Source organism: Spinacia oleracea, chromosome 6 (assembly GCF_020520425.1).
Source record: "Spinacia oleracea cultivar Varoflay chromosome 6, BTI_SOV_V1, whole genome shotgun sequence".
NCBI lineage: Eukaryota > Viridiplantae > Streptophyta > Magnoliopsida > Caryophyllales > Amaranthaceae > Spinacia > Spinacia oleracea.
The window spans coordinates 129064957-129090996 of record NC_079492.1 but is presented as its reverse complement, the minus strand read 5'-3'; the positions used below and the strand labels follow the sequence as shown (position 1 = coordinate 129090996).

At 36.1% G+C, this 26040-nt stretch overlaps 2 protein-coding genes across 3 annotated transcripts; one reads left to right on the top strand and one right to left on the bottom strand.

Annotated features, from left to right (window-relative positions):
* On the top strand, positions 1-20384 carry LOC110787578 (uncharacterized). Of its 2 annotated transcripts, XM_021992209.2 has the most exons (19): positions 1-244; positions 621-1278; positions 3801-4001; positions 4204-4287; positions 4974-5033; positions 7160-7204; positions 8084-8283; positions 8416-8886; positions 9073-9160; positions 9275-9469; positions 9552-9641; positions 10197-10259; positions 11627-11701; positions 13757-13807; positions 15084-15161; positions 15870-16004; positions 19480-19587; positions 19699-19764; positions 19927-20384. In XM_021992209.2, the coding sequence occupies exons 2-19, from the start codon at positions 949-951 to the stop codon at positions 19999-20001; spliced, it is 2415 nt and encodes an 804-aa protein (XP_021847901.1). In that variant the 5' UTR covers positions 1-244; positions 621-948; the 3' UTR covers positions 20002-20384. The 2 variants fall into 2 exon arrangements, with proteins under 2 accessions (XP_021847901.1, XP_056686888.1); XM_056830910.1 differs by lacking the exons at positions 19480-19587; positions 19699-19764; positions 19927-20384 and adding an exon at positions 17717-18574 and having other exon boundaries at positions 36-244.
* Positions 20385-20800: 416 nt separating this feature from the next.
* Positions 20801-25465, bottom strand: LOC110787579 (uncharacterized). Its single transcript, XM_021992210.2, has 8 exons — positions 24898-25465; positions 23790-24002; positions 23512-23712; positions 22599-22706; positions 22336-22473; positions 21983-22234; positions 21426-21746; positions 20801-21336 (listed from the first exon to the last, which is right to left on the bottom strand). Exons 1-8 carry the CDS (start codon positions 25411-25413, stop codon positions 21172-21174), a joined length of 1914 nt encoding a protein of 637 aa, XP_021847902.1. The 5' UTR covers positions 25414-25465; the 3' UTR covers positions 20801-21171.
* Positions 25466-26040: the final 575 nt, after the last annotated feature.

Here is a 26040-nt window from a genome sequence, read left to right as displayed (position 1 = left end):
AATCCCGTCTATATTATTACTGTCCACGGCTTATGAGTCGGGATACACCCACAAGAATAAAGAAAACACAAACAAAAAGTTCCCATTTGCTGAAGTTGAAGTCTTGACCTTTCTGTTCTTATTACATCCTTCTATTTTTGGCGACCTTTCCATTACCTCCTTCCCACATTCTTCATTTTCTCTCCACTTTTCTCTGAACTCAATCCTTGTTCAATCATCCTTAACCCTAGTAATCTTTAAACAGGTATGTTAATTAATCTATTGTAACTTCTCATTTTTGTTAATTTATTATTACAGGACAGTTTTTTTTTCCTTTTATTTCCTCATTTGGTGGGTGTTGATAATGTTGTAATGTTTATTGATGTGCGTTTTTTGTGATTTTTTGAGATATAATTTTGTACCCTTTGCAATTTTTATTCATTTTGTTCCTATTATTGCTTTGGAAAGCTTAAATTTCTTGATTTCCTCACAAGGGGTATGAAGAAATGACTAGATAGATTAATGTTTGATTGGTTTTCTTTGAAGTTTATTTTTTTGTATTTTTGTGATTTTTGGGGCTATGTTGCATTTACTGAGACATTTTTTTAATTTCAATGTCATTTTCATTCTTCGACATACAGGAAACTTGATCGTGCAAGTTACAAAAGAAAGTTCCAACCTTTTCCAGTTTATTTTAAAAGGTTTTGTCTGATTTCTGTTTGAGAAGTGTTTTGGTTGGAGGATCATTGGAGAAATTCGTAAGCAAATCGAGTCTTTTGATTGGTGGGTCTGTTTGATTCTATAATTGTCCACATGGGTTGCAACAGATTATAGCTTTGGTAACTCTGGTATAATATGGAGGTGGGAGTTTTTTGATTTGTTGAGATAAATGGTTTTGGATTCTGCCAAGTGATATGATGGCAGCAATGAAGAAATGGTAGACAAAGTCTGAGCTAAGATTTTGTTGAAATGGAGTTAAAAGGCGATGTTGATGTACCTGAAGAAAGGCCAGCTTCGCCATTGTGGGTTTTACACCACATATCCGAGGAGGCAGTCAGGGTGGCAAATGAATACTTGAGTAGTGCCAACACATCACCAGTTTGGACGGGACATAAACGAAGTCAGAGTGAAGTTGTAAAGCAGACACACCGGCGCAGTAATAGTTTCCAAAATTTGAAGTCCCAAATATCGAAGGCTTGGCGGTGGGGTGGGAATTCACAGTATGAGAACGGACGTTTAAATTTTAATCCCGAGGTGCTGGCAAATCAGAAACGCCAGTGGTACCAACTTCATACCCAAGTATGTTTGTAATGTTTGATTCTTGAAAGTAGTTTCTTTATATGAAGAGTCTTGCTGTTTGTATGTGATAATTATTTACTTCCTTTATCAAATAACCTGAATTACATTTGTGATTTTGAATTCTTGTCCTTAATTAATAGATTGGTAGCTATGTATGCAATTCACGGGGCTAATTTTTTCCCTCTCCACTTGTGACTTGGTAACTAACATGTATAGACTCCAGAGAATTTCCCTCCCTGTAACACGGGAGGATAAGGATCAGTATAAACTGGAAACTTGGCACAAGTTCTAAGAAAGAAACCAGACGTCACTCTATACCCCCTACCAGCTGTTAATTTGAGGTTAACTAAAATCAAACAACTTATCAATGAGTCATTGCTTGATTCTCATTTCTCAAGCGCATTTGAGGGTACTTGCCTATTATTTTTATGGTTCATTTAAAAAATTGTAGCCTTGTAGGAATAAGAGAATTTATGGTTGTCTGCTTGCTATTACTAGCTTATTCTGAAAACAAGAATAGCCATTTAGCTTTTGTAAATTATGGTATGACAGATTTACGTTGGCGCAGATTATTATGTTGGAAATTAGGATGACTTTTGGAACAGTTACTGTGCAGGGAATGTTAAATTAAACATGACTTCAGTTTGTTGATTTATCTATGTTGACAAGGAAAATTAAGTCCCATGGGATTTATAAGCTTATATCATTGTATTATGCATATGCCTTGGAGCCCATTTTCTTGTGGATGCTCATTATAATTGGGTGGTTCTCTATCCATTCTTATTGTAGAAGTATCACAAATTTCGTAGACTAGTTGAAATCTTTGCTAACCAACATTACCTATCATAAAACATGAAAAAATGGCTTCCCTGTATCTGTATTGTTAGCTGTCTGAAGACTCAAAATCCCTTGTAGGCTGCTGTAACCTATAACTCATTTAAGTTCTATCATGGAGTGATGGAGCACATCTTAATGAACTTCTCTTTATCTATCATCTGGACATAATGCTGATACCTTGGTCTTTTCATACCTTCGAAATCTAGAAGTTGCATCTGTATCTCTCAAATCTCAACTCTTTCACATCTGTTAAAATAAGATTTAGTACTCCCTGTGACGGTCTTGAACGGTTTCAATTAACCTTCTTCTGCTCAGCCGAAATAAAAAGAAGCATCATTTTTCTGTGTTGATCTACAGCACCCTTGGATTCAAAGCTCACAGCTTGTCTCTTGCACACTGCAACCACAAATTGTGGTCTAGTCTTGATTAACATTTACTGGCTTACTGCTAAGTTCATGACCCAAGAAACCAAAAGTTTGGTGGGAGTAACCTTTTTTGGCCAACATGAAAGACCGAAAAGTTTGACCTAGGTCAATGAGAATTCACGTATTGGAGTTGGACCATGTTTTGTACAAGTGGTTGGCCTTCTTTTATGTTTTAAAGAACTATTATATAACCAAGTTGTGTACGTATCTTTTGTACATGCTAAGTTTCTCCCTCTGGAGTTGCTTAAAAAGTATAGTCATGTATTGAGCTGAGCAAACTGGTAGATTTGGCACTCCCTAATGCACAGCCACCTCTAGTTCCTCTTGGGGATGGGAAGCACATTGTTGCACCACCTCTTTACAGTTACCACTGGTTTCATGCTATGCTTACCTGTTGCCATGAGGCTGACCCGTCTTACACTGACTACAAGATGTTCGTGTCATGAATTATGAAGTTCTGTGCTTATCTAGTGCTAGGTTATATTATATAAGGATGGGAACTTGCAAGGTGGAAGTGGAATATCCTTTTCAAGAATAGAAGTATAACTTCTGGACAATTTCAGTCTCTCTGGAAGCAATGAATCTAACAGACCACAACATAACATCATATGTTTGAAAATCATGCATGTGATACTAAGGGATGCCTGTTAGTAATGTCAAATGTTTTTCTTAACATTATCACTAGTCATTTGTGGTGTGGGAAGGAAAAAATCATAGTTAGGAGTAATATGGATGCAGATGAATTTTTGATTAATTAGTCTAAGATTTGTTGCATGCCTCTGTATCCTGAGTTTGCTTATTTCCACCTTTCCTTATTTCCACCTTTCCTTATCTTGAAGTGAGTGTAAAACATGTCAGTTTACGTGCACTAGGTTGGTACGAGTAGCATAGGTGAGTACTGAAAGTATGACTGGAGACATATCTAGTTTAAACGGCCTAGATTTTGAAGTATTGTGTTCTAGGTCTCTGTCATTTTACCCTTGGGAGTACCTCTTGAATTTTATTTACATTTCTATTTGAGTTGGCCATTGTAGACAGAGTTGCTATGTGCCTATGGTTTATGGCTGGTATGTTGGTTTGTTTTTTCTGGTTGAAAGTTGTAAAATCTAAAGCATCTGTGTTCATAATGTTTGCCGCCAATTTAATTGTATTTTCTACAGTTCTAGTTTTGTCCTTCCCCTTTTAGTGCGGAGGGGGTAATAAACTGTTTTTTCAATCTGATTTTTTGCCTTAAAATACCTTGTACCTTGGATTTCCCAGGATCGTACCAAATATCAGGAGCCCACTTCATTATTTGAACACTTCATAGTTACGGGTCTGCATCCAGATGCCAATCTTGAAGCTGTCGAGGATGCCTTTGCTAGAAGGAAAAAGTGGGAGTCAGAAGCGGTTAAATCAGATGGGTGGGATGGAAGGCCCTTGAATTATCGTGGCTTTTCACCTCCGGCGCTGGATCCTCAGGTTCAATCCTGAATTATCTTTCAGTATCATTGATTTGCTTATCCCTTTGGAGGATTTCAAGGTTGCCTCTTCCTCCTAAAAATGAAGAAGGGATAAGATGAGGATAATGCAAGCCCCAGATATGTTATTTTGAATTTGCAGGGGCCCTTTCCTACAATACATGGTTATGAATGTATGTAATGACGGTTCCTTTTGTCTGCAGATAATTTTCAAATATCCACCTGGGAAGAAACTGCCTATGCGCCCCAAGGATTTATGTGCATTTTCTTTCCCCGGAGGTGTCAAGGTTTCTATACAACTCATGATTAATATTTTATAATTTTTCATTTGAGTTGTTATTGTGTCTGGAATAATGCAATTTGATTGGTTTCATGAAATTTACCATTCAGTTTTTCTCACAGGATTGTTATCACAACTTGCAGTATGCTTCTCTTTGCAAAAAGTTTTCCTTCTAGTGATCTCCAATTTTACTAATAAACTTAATATCTGTATCTTGCTATAAAATAAGTTGAACTGAACACACTCTTGAGTCTGGACTGCTCACAGAGATAAACTCTTTTTTTTTTCTTCCTATTTTGCCCTTCTTCTTTTGCCTAAAATTTCAGTACTTCGAATACTACATTGACTTCAACATAGAGAAAGCATATGGTCGGTTTCTTAAAGGATCCAAAATCTAAAAATCCTTTTGATTTTTTACTTTAGTGCGTCTTGAATTTGAATACGGAGGATAGTTTCGGGTAGTCTGCTGAAGGATACATAAGCTTAAACGCTGGCTACCTGGTCTTTGAGACCTTGATTCATTTTAAACATTGATGTTGCATTTTCTTTTTGCGTTATGATTGTCACTGTGCCACAAAGGAATTAAGTATGTTTTTTGTTTTAAACAATATTTTATTCTGTCTTGGTGGAATTCCCACTTTGTTTTAAATTTTATGCACCTTTTGTAACATTTATATTCTTAATAAACTACAGGCTCGGCTAATGGAGAGGAGTCCGTCCTTGAGTGATTTGAATTCCCTTGTTTATGGGCAGGTAGGTCTCATATTCCTGTTCATTGTTGGAAATTGGTATATCATGCACTCATTTATATTCCAAGGGATAAAGTTTATTGCGGATGTATTAGTTACAAAATCTCTTTCATTTGATTGTCTTGTGATGAAATGAAGTTAAATGAATGTCATCTTCAAGGGTAGGAGGCCTAGTAGCCTTGTTATTTGAGAATCCAGGCGGACCAGGCTTATGCATAGAAGAATTGGGTTCAACTTTTTGTCTTTCTGCTATCTCATTTCTAACCTCAAACAACTACCATTCTAAAATACGACATAGTTGACCTATAACAGCTATAAGTGCAGTAAATAAGGTGAATAAGTGCACTAAGCAGTCAGCACCCATGACTGCTAACTACTCTGGAGGATGTTAGCTAGTTTGATATAAAAAATAGAGATGACCCTGTCACAACAGACATTCAGGACGTGCATTTGTGTCTTTGAGGGTTGCCGAATTTGCATTTTATCACTATTTAGTAGTGACTAGTATAGTCTTTACAAATATGTTGTTCATGCAAAGGCCTTTCTTTGAGAGTTTAAACTTCTAGCCTTCTAGGTGGCCAAAGGGAACAGGTGTTAAGTGTTTGAAATTGTTGTAAATAATAGGAGCTACTTTAGGTAGTGAAAAATGCCATACGAATCAAACCATAACCTTCAATTAGGAAAATGGAGATAGCACGAGCCTCTAATGCCCACGAACCCACGAACCCACCAGCTTATCAGTGAGTCCATCTCACTTGTACTCCATTTCTCCTGAAAAGTTGCATGAAAAGTATTATTCTTCTTTCACAAGACTAATCAACCATCTACAAAGTAAGATTGTCCTTGAATTCCTAAGTAATATATCATAATATTATAATATTACTTTGGAATTTAATGAACATGACGGGCTTTTTAGCCAAAAGAAAACAGAAGAAGCCAATGCTTGTTTTCCGTGTTTCAGAATATGGTTAACCAACATTTAGCTAATCGATTACGATAAATTGGATCGAATTTCGATCCTGCCAACCAAGCCAAAAGAAAGAAGAAGGGAACCTACAACTATTATTCAACTTTCATCTTTCGGGGGCGCCCCTCTTCGTCTGAATCCTTCACCTCTGCTTGCTCTGTATTTTTCTTCATATAGGTAGATATATGATCTATCGGACAATTACTTAGAAGTACATTTTTTGCAACAGCCTTTTCTATCTAATAGAAAAGGACCCCATGATCCTGAACCGATCTTACCTTGGATCGCAAATCACAAGTTTGTCTATATAAGAGCGGATAGAATTGTATAGTGGACCTTATTCAGAACATGTTACTCCAGAACTCTTTAGTCTAGTAAAATTTCCGTCTTCTGTTCATCATTATAATGAGAATCTTTCAAAATTATTAATTCCTTGCCACTCTTCATCTTCATATTCTACTCAATACAAGGGATTTCTTCTATTGCGTAAAAAGAAACATTTTAAAATAGAGTTTTCTGGAAAAACCTGGTAGTGCGGGAAAACACCCGGTTAGAGATAAGAGGCACAGGGATAAAAAGGTCCAACAAAAAATCTTTTGTGTGTTAGTCCCCCTACGATCTCGAATGTTTTCAGTTTTGGCATGTAGACCAAATTATACAATGCAAGCAAAACTTTATGAGAAAGCGTTCTTTAAATGTCAACATCTTCATTAGGCAATCAATAAGGCTTGTGTTCTGAATCAAATGCCAAATCCGCTCACACTAAGAATATTATGTGTGCTTATATACGCTCTATTTTGTACTTTTACTTTCATAGTTGAGCTTGAGGATTGATGTGAAAGGCTAATTGTGATAGGAAAAATGAGTGAGAGAGGAAAGAATATCATCATATATAAGACAGGGAAAAGAGAACAATTAGAGTGATCTAGAATTGAGTACAAATTGTTATTGTTCTTTATAAAGTTTGATGCCAAGGTTTATGCTACCCAATTTTTCTTTGTATGGGCTAACGCTAATTGTGGTGACGGGTTGGATTACAACTTGATTTGTGTTTATTTTATGTAATTCATACGTAGTATAAGCTTAGCGGCAGTTTATGTAACATAAAACATAGCCAATCTATTCTACTTTCTAGCTAATTTTAATAAGCTTTTTTCCTACAGGAGCATACGGGTAGGGATGATTTGGCATTCGTTTTCTCATTGAAGGTAAATCCCTGAAAGTTTTGTATAAGATGTGTCTGTAGTGTTGTTTCTTGCTAAAATACAATGGAACTTGCATATTAGAAATTCAATATTGTCATTATTTTTAGACCCCTCCCCCATCTCAGAAAAAGAAAAAAAGTTATTTATGCTGCTTTTTCATTTATATTACTAAATTGCAAAGTTTCTGAATTGAAAATGATCTGAAAATGGCAATTATAATTATCACAGAACGTATTGGGAGAAAAGAAAATTTCTATAGAATCACATCTAACTTTCATAAACGGACTATCCAACTGTTCTTATCCTTTCAGGTCAAATGTATAAGACACAACTTTGTTGAAATAGTTAGCTGAAAACCTGTAATGTTTGTCTTTGCCATAAGTGCACTTAAGTTCCTGTCGGTTTTCCTAACTTTCTTGCCTGATGAACATATTATGAGGTTGGATAATGTGAATATTATGGTAAAGTTTTACCTAATCAAAATTTCTGTTATATTGTGTTCAAGATCTTGTAGGTACTCTTAGCTTTATGATATTTGAATGTGCGTATCTCCAGTGTTATCATGCATTCATCATACATTCATGACCTATGATTCTATGAGCCAATCCATTTGTAATTATTGGAAGAATTGTTGGAGACTCAAATGATGGCCTTTTATTATACAATTACTGCTTATTAATGAACCTTTTTTTTTTCATTGTTCAGTGTACCATCTTGTTTAGTTCATTTGCCGTAAAAGATCCTATTTTTTCTTGTTTTCGTTTCTACTACTTGAAATATGGGATTTTCCCGACAAAAAAAGAAAGAAATATGGGTTGTTGCAGACTTGGAGAGAGAAAGGGGGTTGATGTTCGATACTGAGTTTTCTTTGTCTTGAATTAGGCTGCAGATAATGGGACATTATATGGTGTTTGCCTACATGTACCAGAAATTGTTCAGAGGCCACCTGCTATCCTGGGTTCTTCATCACCCCTATGTAATCCATCTGTAGGAGGCAGCCGGTTTTTGGTATCTGCACCTCGCTGCTATTGTTTGCTTACTAGAGTTCCTTTCTTTGAGCTACACTATGAGATGCTCAACAGGTAAGGATGGCTGTGTTTTTGTTTCTGAATGTGAAAACTGAGAACATTGTAATTTCCTGTGGTGTATGCAATGTGTTTGAGTTCTGCTTGTTAAGTTTGTGCAACTGAGTTCTTTTTATCTTTTTATGGCAGTATAATTTCACAGGAGCGTTTGAATCGAATAACGCAGTTTGTTAGTGAAATGAGTCTTTGTGGCTACTCTCCTTCTCCCTCCCCATCAAGGGGACCATATGGAAATTTTGACTCACCTGGTAGGGAAACTGAGTGGATGTCATCAGCAATTCCTGTTGATAGTGCAATAGCCCTCACTGCTGCTGCTGCTGGTATTATAACTGAAGATGAGATCCCATCTGCTTCTTCAAAAAATGGGGAATCTTTGTCTCCATCAGATGCAAGCGACACCTCAGATTTTTGTCCTTCAAAAGAGGTAGATCAGGATGGAAAAAGGAATCTTCAAGATTCTGATGATGATAGCTGCACTAATGGTTTCAGTAGACCTGATGAGAATTATGAAAATGGCACTTGCTCACCTGAGGCTACCCTGTCATCCCAGTCTGACAATCTCAAAATAGAGAGAAGCAACAGCTCTTTGTCCTTGTACAGGTAATAACAGTCGTCATTTCACTATTTAGTTAATACTGTTAGCAAGGTGATTCCGATTGCATTCATACCTCACAAGCTCTCTCTTGCGTCATATCTCTAGCCCTGCATGTTTTAGTCAGTAAGATGGTATTTCCATAAATTCAGTACTTCAGCACAATCTATAATAAGTTTGGTTTGTTTTGACAGTTCAGTGAGAAGCATGGATGAAGATGACTGTTTGTCAAATCAGGATAGTGATTATTCAGGCGATTTCATGAGTATGGAATGGGCTAAGGTTTGTTTACCTTGTTCATTTTCGAAATGAAGACCTTTACTTATAATATGCTGTTGTCCTCTCCGTGCTTTAAATGCAGTTTGATTTGATTTGATTTAATATTATCTCTTGTAGGAGAATAAGAATGATTTGCTACAAATAGTTTGCGCTTATGATTCTCTTGTTGTTCCTCCGCGGGGGAACAAGGTAGTTTTTCATCCACTTGAGCACCTGCAGGCCATCCAGTACAAACGCTGTTCTGATACGGATATTGGTATAGATGAAATTTCATTGGATATAGATTTGTGTGATCCAACAATGTCTGCTGAGGTATGCTTTTGCATGGATTCACTTTCTTAGGATTGTAGCTCGTATCCAAGATTGTTTGTCTTAGCGAGGTTGTGACTTTCAGGTCAATGCAAGGTTAGCAGCTGCAGAGGAAGCTGTTGCATTATCTGTTTGGACCACTGCAACCATCTGTCGAGTGCTTTCTCTTGATAGTGTATGTATCTCTGTATTTACCTTCTCTTTGTGAGGGCTGGGTTTGGTTAATTACAATGATAAGTTCTGTATCACTATCCCTTGTTTCATTCTGTACATTACTAGTCCGTTATGTGGTGGTCTTGAAGAAGATTACCAGTTTATACGTGGTCCTAACGCGAAGGACCTAACAAACTCTAATTTAGAGATTTATATACTAATGAGTAATGGATACATACAATAAGTTCTTATATCACTGTGTAATATACAAAGTTACAAACTAACATCTGATGATGTAATTTTCAAATTTCATTCTTTTGCCATCTTTATAAAGAAATAGCAATCCCCCTCCCCTCCTTAAGATCTCACTTTCTGCTGTATGTTTACCTTAACCAATCCTTATTCTATCTAGATTTTTGTTTTTGAACTTTATCAATTATAATATGAACAATATCGGTCCTGATGTGCTGTATTACTGGCTATACTTAGGTAGTTTTGAATAATGCTTGTACTTTTAAACATTCTAATACTTGTGCTGCTTTGTCCGGAACTCACTATCAACTATCTGTCATCTCAGATTTTGGCTTTGCTTACTGGAGTATTGTTGGAGAAACAAGTGATTATAATTGGATCCAACTTGGTAAGTTATATGAAGTATTTATAAATCTAGAAATGGATTCTATCGTTTTAATTTATTTGGGGAATAAACAATTTTGTTTCCTCTATCCTGTCCAGTCAGTTCTAGGGTTGATTGAAGTGCATAATTTCATGACGACTATTCTATCACTGTGAAAAAATTAGCAGTACTGGCATGTATCCCGACTCTTGGCTCACTTGATCTTGAAAGCTCTCACAGCTAACTAACTTAATGCCGTCTTACTAATTAAATTATAATGAAGAGCTGAAGGAATAGTGAAAAAGATAATGCAACCAGAAAACAAGATGTTCCCATAAGAGTGACAAGTGACAACAAACACTTTATGATAAATATTGAAACCTATGAAGGAAACCTTTTTTAATTGCCATCTTCTTAATTAATAATAACTCCCAGTTCTCTAATTTTATATTCTATTGTTTCCTTAGAGGAATCCGGTATTTGAATTGAAAGAGTTAAATTAATGGAAATATTGAACTTACATTTTCTGAATAGAGAGAAAAGTCAGTGTGTAGAGAGATCAACATTTCTCATTCTTCCCACACCACTGACACTTGATAATAGCTCCTACTGGAGAATTTTAATCACTTTAATGTCTGACCATTATATATTTATATCTCTTAGCACGAGTTTTTCTGGAGTATCTCTGTCTCATTTTTCGTTTGGGATTCATATTATCAACTCTTAAGTTCTTTTAACACTTTGAGCTACATTAGAGTGTGTTATCATTCTCTTTTCTTTGTGGAAAATCACGAGTACTGTAATTGAACTGTATGTCAAATATTTTTCTCTTATCAAACCAGAAGTATGAAAAAATGACGGTGTTACTTAATTGTTTCTGAATGATAATGGGAGGCTGGGAGCGTGTAAAAACAAAGGCATCCACTTAGGGCCTACTATTACTCGTCTACTATGGACCTTTTATGCAATTCGTGGACTATGGACCGTGGTGCACATAGAGCTACGTGCACCAAAAGAACATGTGTGCATAAGTAAAAGAACACGACACTACGGCAAAAGAACATGCGATATAATATTTCACTTTTTTATTATAAAAATAATTTATTATTTTACTATTTATTAATACCTAAATAAAAAGAATACTCATGTTCTTTTCTCGTAACCAGATGTTCTTTCAATTATATACTGTGTTCTTTTGGTGCACGTAGCTCTATGTGCACCATGGTCCACCTTCTAAATTGCGCCTTTTATGTGATTTCTTATCGCGTACAACTCCGAGATATCCTGTGGACACAAAGTTGCTCTTGCTATTTTTGTTGTGTTCATGTTAGATATGAGCAGTGTATTTGTATTTGTTACTGCCTTCTCACCACTAAATTTGATTTTTACAGGGTGTTCTTTCAGCGATAGTGCTGTCCATCATCCCTATGATCCGTCCATTTGAATGGCAAAGTCTATTTTTATCAGTAAGTGAATGACATTTGAACATCACTGCTCCATCCTGCTTTACTTTTTGATTAACTATGGGAACTAGCTGCTTTTGTAACATCTTCCTGCAATATCTTTATTGATTTATTTTTATCACAATGTGAGTACTGGGAAGGGAGCTGTAGAGGGAAAACAACAGGTGAGCATATGTTTCATGATAGATATCTGTTCTCCTGAAGATGTTGGCCAACATTATAGTTCAACATTGAGAACTAGCTAAACAGGGGAAATTCAAGTTAAAGAGTTAATGTCAAACAAGTTTAAGTGCTTGTTTGGTTAACATGGGAGTGAAGTTCCAATGGGAAGTTGTAGTAATTCCCACATCAAAATCCTAGGAATTGTGCTAAAGTTGTTTTGGTTGGCACTAAGGAGTTTGCACTTCCCATGAAACAATTTCCTATGTTGTGTTTGGTTCACCTGATATACTTCCCATGAATTTTGACTATCTTTGTGTAAATGCTACCCTCTCTCCCTTTTTAATCTTTACGTTTGGTATCATGCACGCAATTTAACTAATAATTAATGTGGATAAAGTTTCCTTTTTTTCCACTTAAACAATGCAAATTACGATTATAAATACTGTTTTCACTTTTATCCAAAATCTGATATTAGGAAAGTGAGGGAGTTTTAATGCCTCAATGAATTGATTGATTCAAATAATCACTTAGCACGAATTTTGACAGAATATTAGGGGTATTTATGTTCCAATATAAAAAGAAATATTCCAAACGTAAAGATTAAAAAGGGATGCCCAAAACGGAATACGTAAAGAATGAAAAGGGACGAACATAGTATTTTAGAAAAGGGAATTTTGAGGGTAAGTATTTTCACCCAATGTAAACCAAGTGAATTTTGATTGACCTAGTGGGGAGTAGGTCGGTAATTTCCCTTGTTTTGTGGGAATTGGAAATTCCCAAGTAACTTGGAACTTCCCCATTTTCTCCTTTATTGGTCAACCAAACAACTAACTCCACTTGGAAATTCCCATAATTTTCTATTTCCCCATTTGTAAAGGGTAACCAAACAATACCAAATATTATTTCTCTGAAAGTTTGTTATGAATTAGTATAGATTATTCGCAGAAAATAGAGATTAAAGGAAGAAGAAGAAGGATGATTGAGGAAGAACAAGTGATGATTAAATCACCGGTTACAACCTAGCCAATCTTTCGAGAGGAATGACACTCTCCCAATCTAATCTTACTACTCACTTTCTACGATATTGAACATATCTCTCCCTGACAAATAAGCTCTGTATATATAGTATTTCTTCCCTACTAACCCCTAACATATTCCCCAAGATACCCATACGAACTTATAAAGCTGTTTCCGAACTTCCGAAGTGCCCCTACCCCATATATCAGTTTGTAGCAAAATTGCATGGTGAGAAAGGTTTGGCCCATTAACTTCTTAAGTTGGGTGACAAATTTGTTACTGATTATGTTCCCAGTTCCCACTCATACATGTGGGAACTTAATTATTAGTTATTATTCAAGTCACCTTCAGAAGTTACTGATCGTGTGCATTAGGTTTTATATGTAGATGTTTTTTGATGAGCATATACTCCCTCTATCACATATCAGTTTTCACGGTTTGACTTTCACAGTCTCCAAGGCACACCTTTGACCATTAATATCTTTAACTTTCAATAAAATAAAATAATTGATGTTATACATTGAAACAATTGTATGAAGATTATGATTAGTTTTCTTATATATCAATAAAAATATGTACAGATAAAGTTTTGAATTATGAACAAAATAATCAACGTAGGAAAACTGTTGGACAAATAAAGTGCTGAAAAGGAACCTAGAGGGGTTATTCATACATAAAGGAGGGTTAAGGTAGATAGTCTCATGCCCTTAGCTGTCATGTAAAATAGTAATTACAAATCAAGCGAAGTCAAGTGTTGCCCAGAGACATTTTATTGCTAAATGTAACTATTGTAGGTAGATCATGAGATTGTTTCAACAATCGAATATTGCTAAGCGTTGTGGATCACATCTAATTGTTGTTTTTCTGAAATCGTTACAGATTCTCCCTGTGAAGATGCTTGATTTTCTTGATGCTCCTGTTCCTTACATTGTAAGTCCATTGCATTTAGCCTTCACATTTTAGTTTTTCCATTACTCTTGATGCATCCGTTTCAGGATTTTCATAGTTACAAAAAAAGGTGCTTGTTTGTTGAAATTGCCATATTGCATTTCTTTGCTTTTATAACTGGGTGTATTTACATGTGTGACTATTGCACATTAAATTCCTTGTTTTATAACTGGATTTATTTCTTTTCCTCGCCTTTACATTAGTATAATATTCATCTTTCCTCAATTTTGGAATGTTATAAGTGTGAGGGTAAATTCTTTTTTGGAAGTTTGGCTTCAGGAAAACCCCTCTAGAGTAGCAGTGAGTGTGTGTTGAAAGATTTCTTCTTCTCAGACTTTCAGATGTTGTGTAGGGGACTCAGTCTTTTGATTTGCACATCTTTCTATGCTCAATTGCATAAGTCTTCACATGCCTCTCCACTGCCTTTAGCCTGCTTTTTGGAAAGCCAAGGTCCTAAGAAGATAAAAACCTTTGTGTCTGACATATTTGGGTAGCGTCAACGCCAATGAGAATTTGTAAATTCAGTGGCCAAATAAATGTATTTCCCCTGATGTGTGTACAAAGTCCACGGTGATGTAAGGAAGCTATCTCTTTCAACATTGAGAGCTGGTTGTGTTTTTATAGCGTATTTCCCCTTGGGTGTTCAGCTGGTTTCACCATAAATATTGGTGCAATTGCAGGAGGTTTTAGTAGGGATAAGGGGAAATTATTTAGAGATCAGGATGTCTTTTTGTTCGTTGAATTTATGGGGATAGCTTGAAATGATACAATATTTAGCAATAGTATATAGGGGGTGATTTCTGGTGAGTGGTGGTATGTATGAGTACGTATGGTGCACCTTCTGTGGTTTTTCTTTAGGTCTCTCTTTAAATAATTTAAAGCATGGTTGGCTGTCTTTATACACCATTTTCTTGTATGATCTCTATTCTCTATTCTCTAAGCGAACTCTTGAGGTCTTTGACCTTTTGGTGTCCCCCTTATGAATAGTCTATAATGCCCCTGTTTATTACAAATTACAATAAATACAATTGCCAACAATTATTTAAGCACGCATCACGTGCATATAGGACTAGTATTCTGTTAAGGAAACAGTGAGAGTACCTGTGGTTGTATCTTCTTTTTAATACAAATTTGACTTGTAATGTGAGACCGTGAGAGTGGTAGTTCCATCTGCGGATATTGATTTCCTGGCCGGTGCTTGTTTTCAAACATTGTATATCGTCATCCTGAGAAGGCTTTTGTTTTTACTGGTTTGCAGGTTGGTCTGAAGAATAAACCAACAGACTTGAAGATAAAGACTTCTAATCTTGTCCTTGCTAATGTGGCAAAAGATCAGGTTCGTACTGTTTTCTAGATTTAAATACAATAACAGTAAGGGAGGGAAATGATGTAAACTGTAGGCACTGTAGCCATGAAAAATCTTAATGTTGCTGGTAGGGATCTTTAAAGAAGGGATGCCTCCTTTTGCAACAAGTGGTACATAGTTTAGAAAATTTTCCTCGATGCAACAATAATATATAAAATAGATCAATAGTGCTCCTATGTAGTTTGGTTGATAATTATATTGTCAAACACTCAAATAGGAGTAAAGAAGATAATGCACTGCTTGAGTTATATGAACTACTTCATACTTCGGCTTATAAAAATTCCCAATAAACAACAAAAGGAAAAAAAGACTAATCCAGTAATTTGTTTTAGTACTGCCAAACATTCAGAAAAGGAACAACGAAATGTGAGCATAAAATTAAAGGACCACAATCTGAGTTAATGGACTGATTCTGATTATGAACATCTGAAAAACCCTTCTATAATCCTTTCCCTCAGCAGTCAGCACAATCCTTCCATCACTCAGTACCCCAAAATTCAATAAGCCACAAGCATGATCCAGCCAGTTTCCTTCTATCCCAAATCCCATCTTCCAATCCCAAAATACCTCCCTGCCATGATTTTGTCAATTCCACTAATGTTAATCTTATCAGTGTTGTCCGTCATTAATTTCAGTGATATGGGAAGTTCTTTTTCACATTCAACTATGTTAATGCAGGTAAAAACGTGTTCCTTGCCATTGCTTCCTCGGCGAAAGGAACTCTATTCTGAACTCCGTCCAATCCATACTGCACTGGCTGGTCATCGTAAGATGGCTGAAAAGCACCCTGTATATAAGTGCAGTGAGGAGCAGGTACCTTCACATTTTCCTAAATAGTTAGTGCTAACTTTACATGCTATGTGATAGTTGTTTTTATTTTATTTGACGGGGGATATAAATCATATTATACTTATTTACGTCTTTTGCAAGGTCGTTTGTTTGAATGATCATTTACCATTTCACTTATAACCTTGGAAAAATTGATAAAAGCAGTCCCAACTCTTAGTGATCTTCTCCAAACAGTCCCAGCTATTATCAATTAACTAATAGTAAAAATTGATAAAATATTAAATAATGGCATTGGTGACTCGTCTTATATAAGTTAGTTGTATAGTGGAGTAGTAGACACATAAATGTAAACCAAATACAATAAATTTAAAATCACATCATAAAATTTTAAAATCTATGTTAGTCGCCTATTTTAATGAATTAACTAGTTTGTGGCCCGGGCGTTGCTCCGGGTTTTACTTTTAGTGGGATTTACTTATTTTAAATATGTGCGTAAGTGGTGCTATTATCTGATTTCCATGCAAGATCAGTGGCCGTTCAACAAACTTCTTTCCCATATCCGAAAATCAAAACAAAGTCGAGTTCTCTTCTTCATGATTAGTTGATTATTATACTCTTGTCAATGTTTCCCTCTTCCGCAGTCATAATTACACTCGATTACCCTAAGTTTTTTTTATTTTTCAAGTTTAAGTTGAGAAGAGAAGAATTGTACATTTATAAGTTAAGTAATTAATTCCCTTTTGTTTTTTTTTTTCCCTTTAATTTATTATTATTCATTTTTAAAAGGTTGTATTTATTATTTAAATAGAAAAATATAACATCATTGTGGCTAGCTAAGATGGTAAGAATGGTAACTCTTAATTCAAGAGGTCTAGTGTTCAATCCTTACTACATGCTTTTTGGTTGTCAACTACATGTCATGATACTTAATAGTGGTGATGTGGCGTAATAAGGAGGGATCTAAGTGGCACATATACGTTCTTTTAAACGCCTTTTAATATATTAGTATAGATACTGGATCATTAACATAATTATGATGCCTATGATAAATTAATCATTAACATAATTATGATGCCTATGATAAATTAATCATTAACATTTGTTTATTGTAAAAGACCGTCTTAATTATACCAACCATCTCTATCCACTATCCAGCTGACATTTTCCAGTTAATTAAAGTGTCAAACAGTCTAACTAGAGAAAAACAATTCAATCTTTATGTTCGTTTGCCAAATTATACTTCGTAATTATACAACCCATTTTTACAAAATTGGTCCATCGACAATGTTTACCTACTACAACAAGTAACTACTCCCACGTGCACTTCACACGCCCCTTTCTTATTTCCTTTTCCCCTTCCTTCGGTTTTCTCTTTCCCCCTTCCTCTGTTTTACAACTCATTTTGCATTATACTTCGCATGAATTACAAAAACTCTCCAAATTTGCAATTCACAAATTAAGACCCAGATCATGAAAAACAAATTTCGAATAACAAATTTCCAAATTCTCATTGATGGAGGAAGCAAACATTCATCTGTTATCTTCTTATCATTATAGTGGATAGCCAGACCATTGTATTGCTGTCATTTCCTTAATTCTCCAATTCTTGATCAAGTTAATTAGTTAAATTAATGAACTTGAAAACCCAAATGATTTCTGAATTATTCATTTTGATAAGTCATGAGTGTCCTTATTGTTTCTCTTCTCTGTTTCGGGTCATAATTACCACAAATCAGTCGCCCCTTTTCCGTCAAATCAACCACCATGAATTGCCTAAATGTTTGACGGAAAGCATCCCGCAAAACCACTCAGTAGCAGCCTTGGATGTTTATCTTGCTACTTATGCGCTGCCCCATATCCACCGTCTCTTCTCGGCGTTTGTTTGCCGGTGCTACAACCACTATTGGCTGATGTTATGATGTTGCAGTTGCTTGCTGCTTCTTCGTTTCCTTCATTGTGGATATGAAATATCAATGAAATCAATTGATTGGTTCAAAGAGTAGCAGTTATGGAGTAGTGAGATGAGAGAGAAGATAGGTAAACGAAAAGGGGAAGAAGCGGATCCCAGAAGGAAATCAAGGAAGGGTTCAAGAAAGGGATGAAAGGAAAGAATAAAGGGGCATGTAAAGGACACATGGAAGTGTTTAAGGAATGTTTTACTACTTTTACCTGCAATAGAAGTTAATTGATCGTTGGGACCAAACTTGTAAAATGACTTGTATATTTTGGCCCATCATCCGTTAATTGATAGTTGGGACCGTTTAAAGAAGATTACCAATAGTTGGGACTGTTTATATCAATTTTGCCTATAATCCATTCCAAGTTGCTGATGTGTTAAAAATGAGAAGAGGGTGACAGAAAGTGGGATATAAAATGGGGCATGTGATCCCAATTTCTCACCCTAATTGCATTTGTCAAGAGATAAACACTGTAAATTCTGTAAAAGTTCCCGTGGATGCTGTTTCTGGGAACTTTTGTGAGATATTTTTAGCAGAGGCAACTCTTGCATTCATCTCCCAAGTGATGGATGTAAAAAGAAATAAGATTTGAGTCCAGCTTTGCTTAATAGACATGGTTTGATTTTTATCAGCTAATAGAGTGGGTTGAACTTTATGTAAATCTTAACTTTCCCAGTGTGACAAGAGAATCTGACCCGATAATAAAATTCGCAGGTTTGAGTAGATCAAAGCTTCCAACCCTTATGATTAAATAGGTTGACTGGAACGACATAAGTTTGGTTAGGTTTAGGCCAGGAACTGAATACAAGTTTTCCAAATTAATTATCCTTTAGTTTGAAGATTTTCTTTGATACAAGGGAGAAGTTCATGGGAAGCAGCGCCACTGTAAACTCCAGCTAATTATTTATTGCTTTTCCGGCTCAAAACAAGAATAGGACTATTCTTAAGGTATCAAATAGAAGGATATTAAAAGAATGCTCGTTTTCTGGGCTTTTACTTTTTTTGTTCGTAATGAGCTCACTGTTCATGTGAAATCCAAGACAACCCTCATTATTCCCTAAAGTATGTGGAAAATAATTCACATTAAATGGATTACATAGGTGGGGTTTGGAGTTCCCAGGTATTAAGCAGGTATGTTCAATGTCATAATCCTTGGCCTGTTTAATGTTTAAAGCAGGTATTAACTGTTGGGTCAGGTATAAATCAGAGGTATACAACAAACCTTAGATGTCGGCCCTATATTTTTGCACTTGCAGAGAGCCTTTTTCTCGTAAAAACATAGACTAGCATGCTACTCGCCTACTCCATATCAAGTACAGGATCTTTTCATCCATTAGGTTCAAGAACGAAAACTTATCTACTAGTTTCTCTTTCAGAGTTTCAGTTAGGTGGTTATTGCTGTGTGCATACATTGTGCGTATTTGGTAAATTGATGAGTTTATAAAACACAGATGAAGTTTCTTTTGTGAAACTGCATTATCTCTTTCTTCTTCTAGTCATATTCTTCACAGGCTGTCCTAAAGCTCGGGATATAATTGCAGGCTGAAGCTGCCACACAATTTTTGGATGTGATGAAGAGATACATGGAGTCCCTATGTGCAGATTTAAGGTCTAATACCATCACCAGTGTACAAGCAAACAATGATCGAGTGAGTGAAACTTTCTATCGTTTCTATTTTTTCAGGCTGGTGATACCACAAGTGTGTTGGATATTATGAAATCAGCAACAAGGATTTAAACATTCTGTGTTGCACTTGCAGGTCTCGCTACTTCTAAAGGATAGTTTTATTGATTCCTTTTCTAGTAGAGATCGGCCATTCATCAAGGTTTGTCCTTTTAAGCCCCTTATATCAAATCTGTTTGAACCTTTTAGACAAAGGCTCTCTTGGTTTAGCCTCTCTTTTTTCTGGCAGTATTTAAGGGTTAAACTTAGATTAATTATTGATGAGTACTTCCAATACTTATGCTCTTTGGTTTTGGCTCTGCAGCTGTTTATAGACACACAAATGTTTTCAGTATTATCAGACTCTCGTTTGGCAACCTTTGAGCACGAGAAGTCATAATTTAGATTGCGAAAGGGCAGGCAAGATAAACATGTTGGATGGTCCAATATCAGGCATTCTTGCAGTTAGATAGATCTTATGCTGTTTGTAGTTAATACATGGTTAGGTTTTCTCTCTTTTAATATATTTTTTATTGGGTGGGGGTGTATACAAACAGCTAGATCTGCAAAGTTTCTAGCTGCCGCGGTTTGGTAAAAAAGGAGGAAAGAAAATCTGTAAAATAGTCTCGTAGCCTTAAACACGGGTATGTATATTTCAGGGAGGTTAAATCCCTATATTTATGTGGAAAAGAAATGTACGAGCTGCAATCAAGCACCTGTGGTTCAACATATTTGTAAATGTCGTTTATGTATCCAATAAACACTAGTTTCATTGTTCTTTCACATTTTGGTGTGTTGATTAACTCATTGAGGAACACTTTTGTTCATTTTTGTTGCTAAATTTGGTTTTACTTGCATTCTTGAAAAATAGAATTTCCTCCGCTCCACCTGGATTATCTTAGTTTGACAGAATTTTCATATTGAAGGCCCGTTCACATGCCAGTTTTTATGTTATGTAATGCTAATTCACCTTTCGTATATCTTTCCTTGTAAATTTTAATTACCACCCCTTATCAATTGAGGGGAGCCGGGTAGTAATAGAAGAAAAATATAATCAGGATGAGACCACATCATAAACAAGATACTTGCCAAATTGCACTGAAATTTATTCACCCTACCGCCAATAATAAACAACGGTTAATAAAAAAAAAAGGTAGGAGTACATCAGTAGAAACTTTCTTGCCCTTTGAAACATATGATTTCCGAACTATGCTGATAACAAGGCATTTTCGTAAAGTAATTGTGTTTAAGGCATAAAAAATTTATGCTTTTGTTTTACATTCTTCTTTTCCTCCACAATTCTTAACAAATACAACTTCAACTACAAGGCTGAAAAGTGCAGAAAGACCAACATGTACAATTCTCTATGCTAAATTGCTAAGCTTCGGAGTTTGAGAATAGTTCTCCGATAATGAAGGAAGTACACAAGTTCCCTTAATTTTCTACCCCTGTAGGCTGTAGCTACTTGTGAGGGCCTTATAATTTGCCTTAATATTTGGCAGTTAATGCAAGGTAAACTTACTTTGTTCATGTTTGTTGGATGATGATACAACCTAAGTACATTAGTACATCACTCTTCATCTTCCTTGTCAGAATCTGCAAACACCGTCGTTGGCTGGGTCTCAGCATAAGCTGGAGCAATAAACTTAGGATCTTTTTCTGCAGCTTCAGCATACTTGAGTATAGCTTCTCTGGGATCTTCATCCATCCAAGTTTCTTTCAACATGCCTCCTTGCTGTGAAGGGAAGGGAATTCAGGTCAGATTATCAGACCAGAAATGTCTTAAGGACTGAAATAAATTAAACTCATAGAAGCCATCCTTACCTTGAGCAGATATTGTGTTAATAGACTACCCGAAGATGTACCAGTTCTCCCTCCATGGCCAGGTCCTGTCATAGGGAGCTCTGGTTTGTGGGATTTTACTGGGTCCTTCAGTATCTTCTGTCTCTGACGTTTGCGACTTGGTTGATCTCTGAACATGGGAAGTGCGTGAGGGTTGTGTATAACTGGCTGAATTTCAAAATCATCCACTGACTTCATCCTTGGGGCACGAGCAACACACACAAGAGCACCTCTTTCACTCATGGTTGGATCATACAGTACGTGCGTTCCTCCTTGGCTTTTATTTCCAGCTGTGGCAAAAACCTTTAACAGAGACATTTGGGGTTTATTAGAAGTTGACAGCTTTTCTTTCATAGGGCTTTTTCATTGTCATATGTTTGTTTCCATCGACTTGATTCTCATAATGCAATTTATAAGTTGTTGAACATCACACCATATCAAGTTTGGTTAGTAGCATTTGGTAATTAATGTAGTTGGAGAGCTAACTTTTCATGAGTTGGACAGGGGGAGCTGTGGGTTTCCAAGCAAAAAGAGCATACCTGATTTAGCCTTGGGTGCCAAGCACACTGTACGACACTGCAAGCTGGGGAGATGCCAACCTTTGATACAAGTTCAAGTTTTTCCCGGTCATAAAAGCACAGCAACCCTCCAGTTGGGCTATCTCTTTCTACAGATGTACCAGTCAAAAAGAGCTGCTCATCTGGACTAAATGCAATATTTGTTTGAGCATAGTGATTTGGCAATTCCTCAAACACCTTAAGAGACTGCTTCATTTGACGCAAGTCCCAAACCTGAGGTAGTTTACAATTTTACAAAGTATGAGATAAGACAAACCGGATATGCAGGCTCGAAAAAGCAATTGTAAATACATAGAACCAGCAAAACTAATTACCTTTAGTGTGCCATCAAAACTTCTAGACAACAGATGACGACCATCGCTTGAAAATCTCAATCCAGTAATATCATCTGAATGAGCCTTTTCAACAAGAATGTCTGGTCTGCTTCCCCACCCAGGTTTGACGTTCCATATCTACAAGGTAACAAAAGGCATCAACAATGCTGAAAAGCGCAGTGCAATAAAAAGAAATCTAATGTCCAACAGTCACTTAAGCAAAATTGCGGGCTTGAGAAAATGAAAGAGCAATAGACATGTACCTGGATAGATCCATCTCCTATTCCACCAGCAATGCCTTTTCCATCACGTTTCCATGCACATGTTGTGACTGGGACTCTCCCAGGCCTTCCAAGCTTTGGCTTGATAACCTATACAACAAGAAGGTTTCAAAACTGATGGGTTAGAGGTTTTTCAGCTAGGACAAACAACATTCACAACAACAAAGCTAACATCAATCAACACAAATTAGGTGTCTTGCCTCCTAGCTCAAATTATAATGATATCGATACACATGGTTCTGTTAATTTTAGAAAGGACTGCCCTTAGAGCACTGTCTATCATGGTCGAAATACTTTTCAAAATGGAAGTTCTAGTAAAAAATCTAAGGAAATAACATTCATTATATGCTGCAGCAGAAATATGCCATGTACTCTTATGTCAGTGTCATTATAGGAGATACAATCCTTCGTATTACTGTCATTATTATCAGCCAGACATCATTTCATGGGATTAGAGATATGGATAAAGGAAGCAAAATAGTCCTTCATCTCAACATATGAGTCACTTTGATTTGTTGAGGTTGAATCGCACATTAATACTACTTGTATATCTTTCAGAATGAATTAGCAAAAATCAGATAAAGTTTTGACCAAAAAGCAAAGTAACAAATAATTTGGGAAGCAGGGTATAACTGTATGAGGCCAGTAGGGGTTTTCAGATCATTAATTTGATCAAATAGTTGAAAACCATATCTTATTCAGTCATGGTTCTGAACACTGAAAAATAGTATCTTATACAATATGGCTGCTTCTATTTTTATTATTTCCTTCCCGTAACAGAACAGAATTCGCACATCAGCACAGAAAAAAAACAAGATGAAAAAACTTAAAAAACAGGCAAGCAGCCAAGCATGCTTTCCGTAACAAAAAGAAGTATTCAAGTCAACTTCAGTACCTGCTTCTGGGATTTGAAGTCATTCACATCCCATATCCGAAGTGAACCATCTTCAGAGGATGTTAAGATGGTCTCCTTTTTATCTGGGTGCCACTCTCCGCCAGTTATACCAGATATGTGACCCTTAGTGTTCTTAAGATCGCGGATATACATATCACCCTTCACAAACTCCCCAATGGTAAGCCCATCGCGGTCATAAATCTGACATAAGAGAAGGTATTCTCGTAAGAGATAAGGCATTATACCATATAAATTAGAGTAAGCTAGCAAAGGCGTACCTTAGCTTGAGCAGAGCCGGTAACACACAAAAAGAATCCAGCTGTAGGACTCCAACTGAGTGCTCGAACTTGGTGCCCTTCGGATGGTTCTAATTGTCTGAATGATCCTAAATCTCGTTTCATGCCTTGAAAGTCATACATACGAACTGTATAATCATAACTACCAGAGAGTACTCTCGATCCGGAAGGATCAACTGCTAGAGCAGAAACAACCTGCCAATGATTTTATAATTTGCAAATTAATCATTTAATAATCTAATCCAAAACTATTCTTACTCTTAGAAAAATTAAATCTCTTAAATGAAAAGTCAATGTTCTCTCATATAATGTTGAACAAAGCCAACGACAGTTCCAGGCTTGGAATACATCATCCACAAACACATAAAGGGCATCCTATTATTGTGCGGAACTCATTAAAGAAACCTTTCTCCTTCACCTCTTGCCCACAGTTATAACCCAAATAATGCTGCTATCATAGCAGGCAAAAACATTAAGTGTCAATTTTCAAATGAAGAATTGGAAATAAAAATTCAAAATATTCCCTCAGTCCCTCTAAGCACACTTGGGCTATGATTGAAATCTAACATAAACTACGTTTCCCCCCTACAGTTTTCATCTGTAAACTAACCATAAGGCCTCGGGATGATCAAAAGACACCTTAAAAGGCAGACCATAATGGCAAGATGAGTAACCAGGCTAATGATAACTGCTGGATGCTGCAAATATGTCACCGAATTGCGCATCAAAAATCAATTATTCATGCAAGAATTCAAAACAAAAATTCATCAAAATCCCTCTCGGAACATCAGTATGCAATGAAACAACTACACCATAACCCAATTTTCATTACACTTACTACTACCTTTATGATCCTAAAAGTCTACAACTTTGCAATGATGCAAAAAACCTAATTATCTAGTTAGACAAGAAAGTCCAATCAAAATTCAGATTCTGCTCATAAGTTTCACTTTGATCTATAACATTTAGCTAGTAAAAGATTCACTAAAATAATACAAGTAAAATAGTAGCATACTACCTACACAATTGGCCAAGCATTTTAGAAACAAAAATCAAAGAAATAAAGAAAATCAAATTGCATCACCATTACCTTAGTATGTCCCTTCAAAACAATCTCATTGCTCGTCGGAATTCTATGTCGAGTACCTTCATCCTCTTCTTCATCCTCATCCTCTGTATCCTCATCAAATGTTCTTGCCTTGAAACCCTCCGGCGGCCGCGGGGGCCCAATCATGGATATATCATCATCATCTGCAATCGAGCCCACCGGAGGGGGAGGCGGCCCTATCAAATCCCCATCATCCTCCTCCTGAACGGGCGGCAGTCGAGCTGGGCCCACCATCCCCTCATCTGCACCATCAGAGTCATGGGGTTTAGGGTTAGGGTTTGGGCGAACGGAATCAAGCCATGCTTTGGAGGAAGAGGAGAGAGAAGGGAAGGAATCGGCGGAGAGTTTTTCCGACGGCATTTGCTGTAGTGGTTGTTCAGCGGATCGACGGGTAGCTTTGTGGAAGGATTCAAGTGGGGTTTGAGGTTTAGTTTTTTTCCCGAATGAAAAGGGAAACTGTGCCCTAACTCCATCGTAAATCTCTGCTTCATCTTCCATTGGTAAGAGCTTGTTTTCTGTTTTTGATTGTTGGATGTTTATAATTGTGGGTGTTTGGGATAGGAGAGGTTTGAGGGAAAAAGAGTTTTTTGGGGTGAATTAGAGGTTTGACCTTTAGAAAAAGCTAATTGGGAGTGTTTGGTTAAGAGAGGGTTGGAAGAGAGTTTTGGGGTGAAAAATATAATTTTGAAAAAGCTGAATATAGGAGCTTTTTATAATTAAAGGTTTGAGAAAGCGAATGAAAATGACTATTTTGTCCTACTATTGCCTATAATTACAATCACTATTAATCTTGGTACCCTGTATATTTTTCTCCTAAAAACATTACTCACGCTTTCTTTTTTATTTCACCCTATTCACTAGATTCGTTTTTTGTTATAATAAATTTTATATTAGTACTTTGAAGCAATTGAAGTATATTGCAATCATGCTTAAAATTTCATTAGTGATATTTATCTATTTGAAAATATATATTATTAAAAAATAATTAAGAATAATATATTTTTTTTAAAAATAATTTATTTTATTTAGTCAATGTCTATTAGAAAAATATAGAGAAATTTTTTTAACACAATAAAATATTTGTCTAATATTAATAAGAAATAAAGTATTTTAATGTCGTTAATG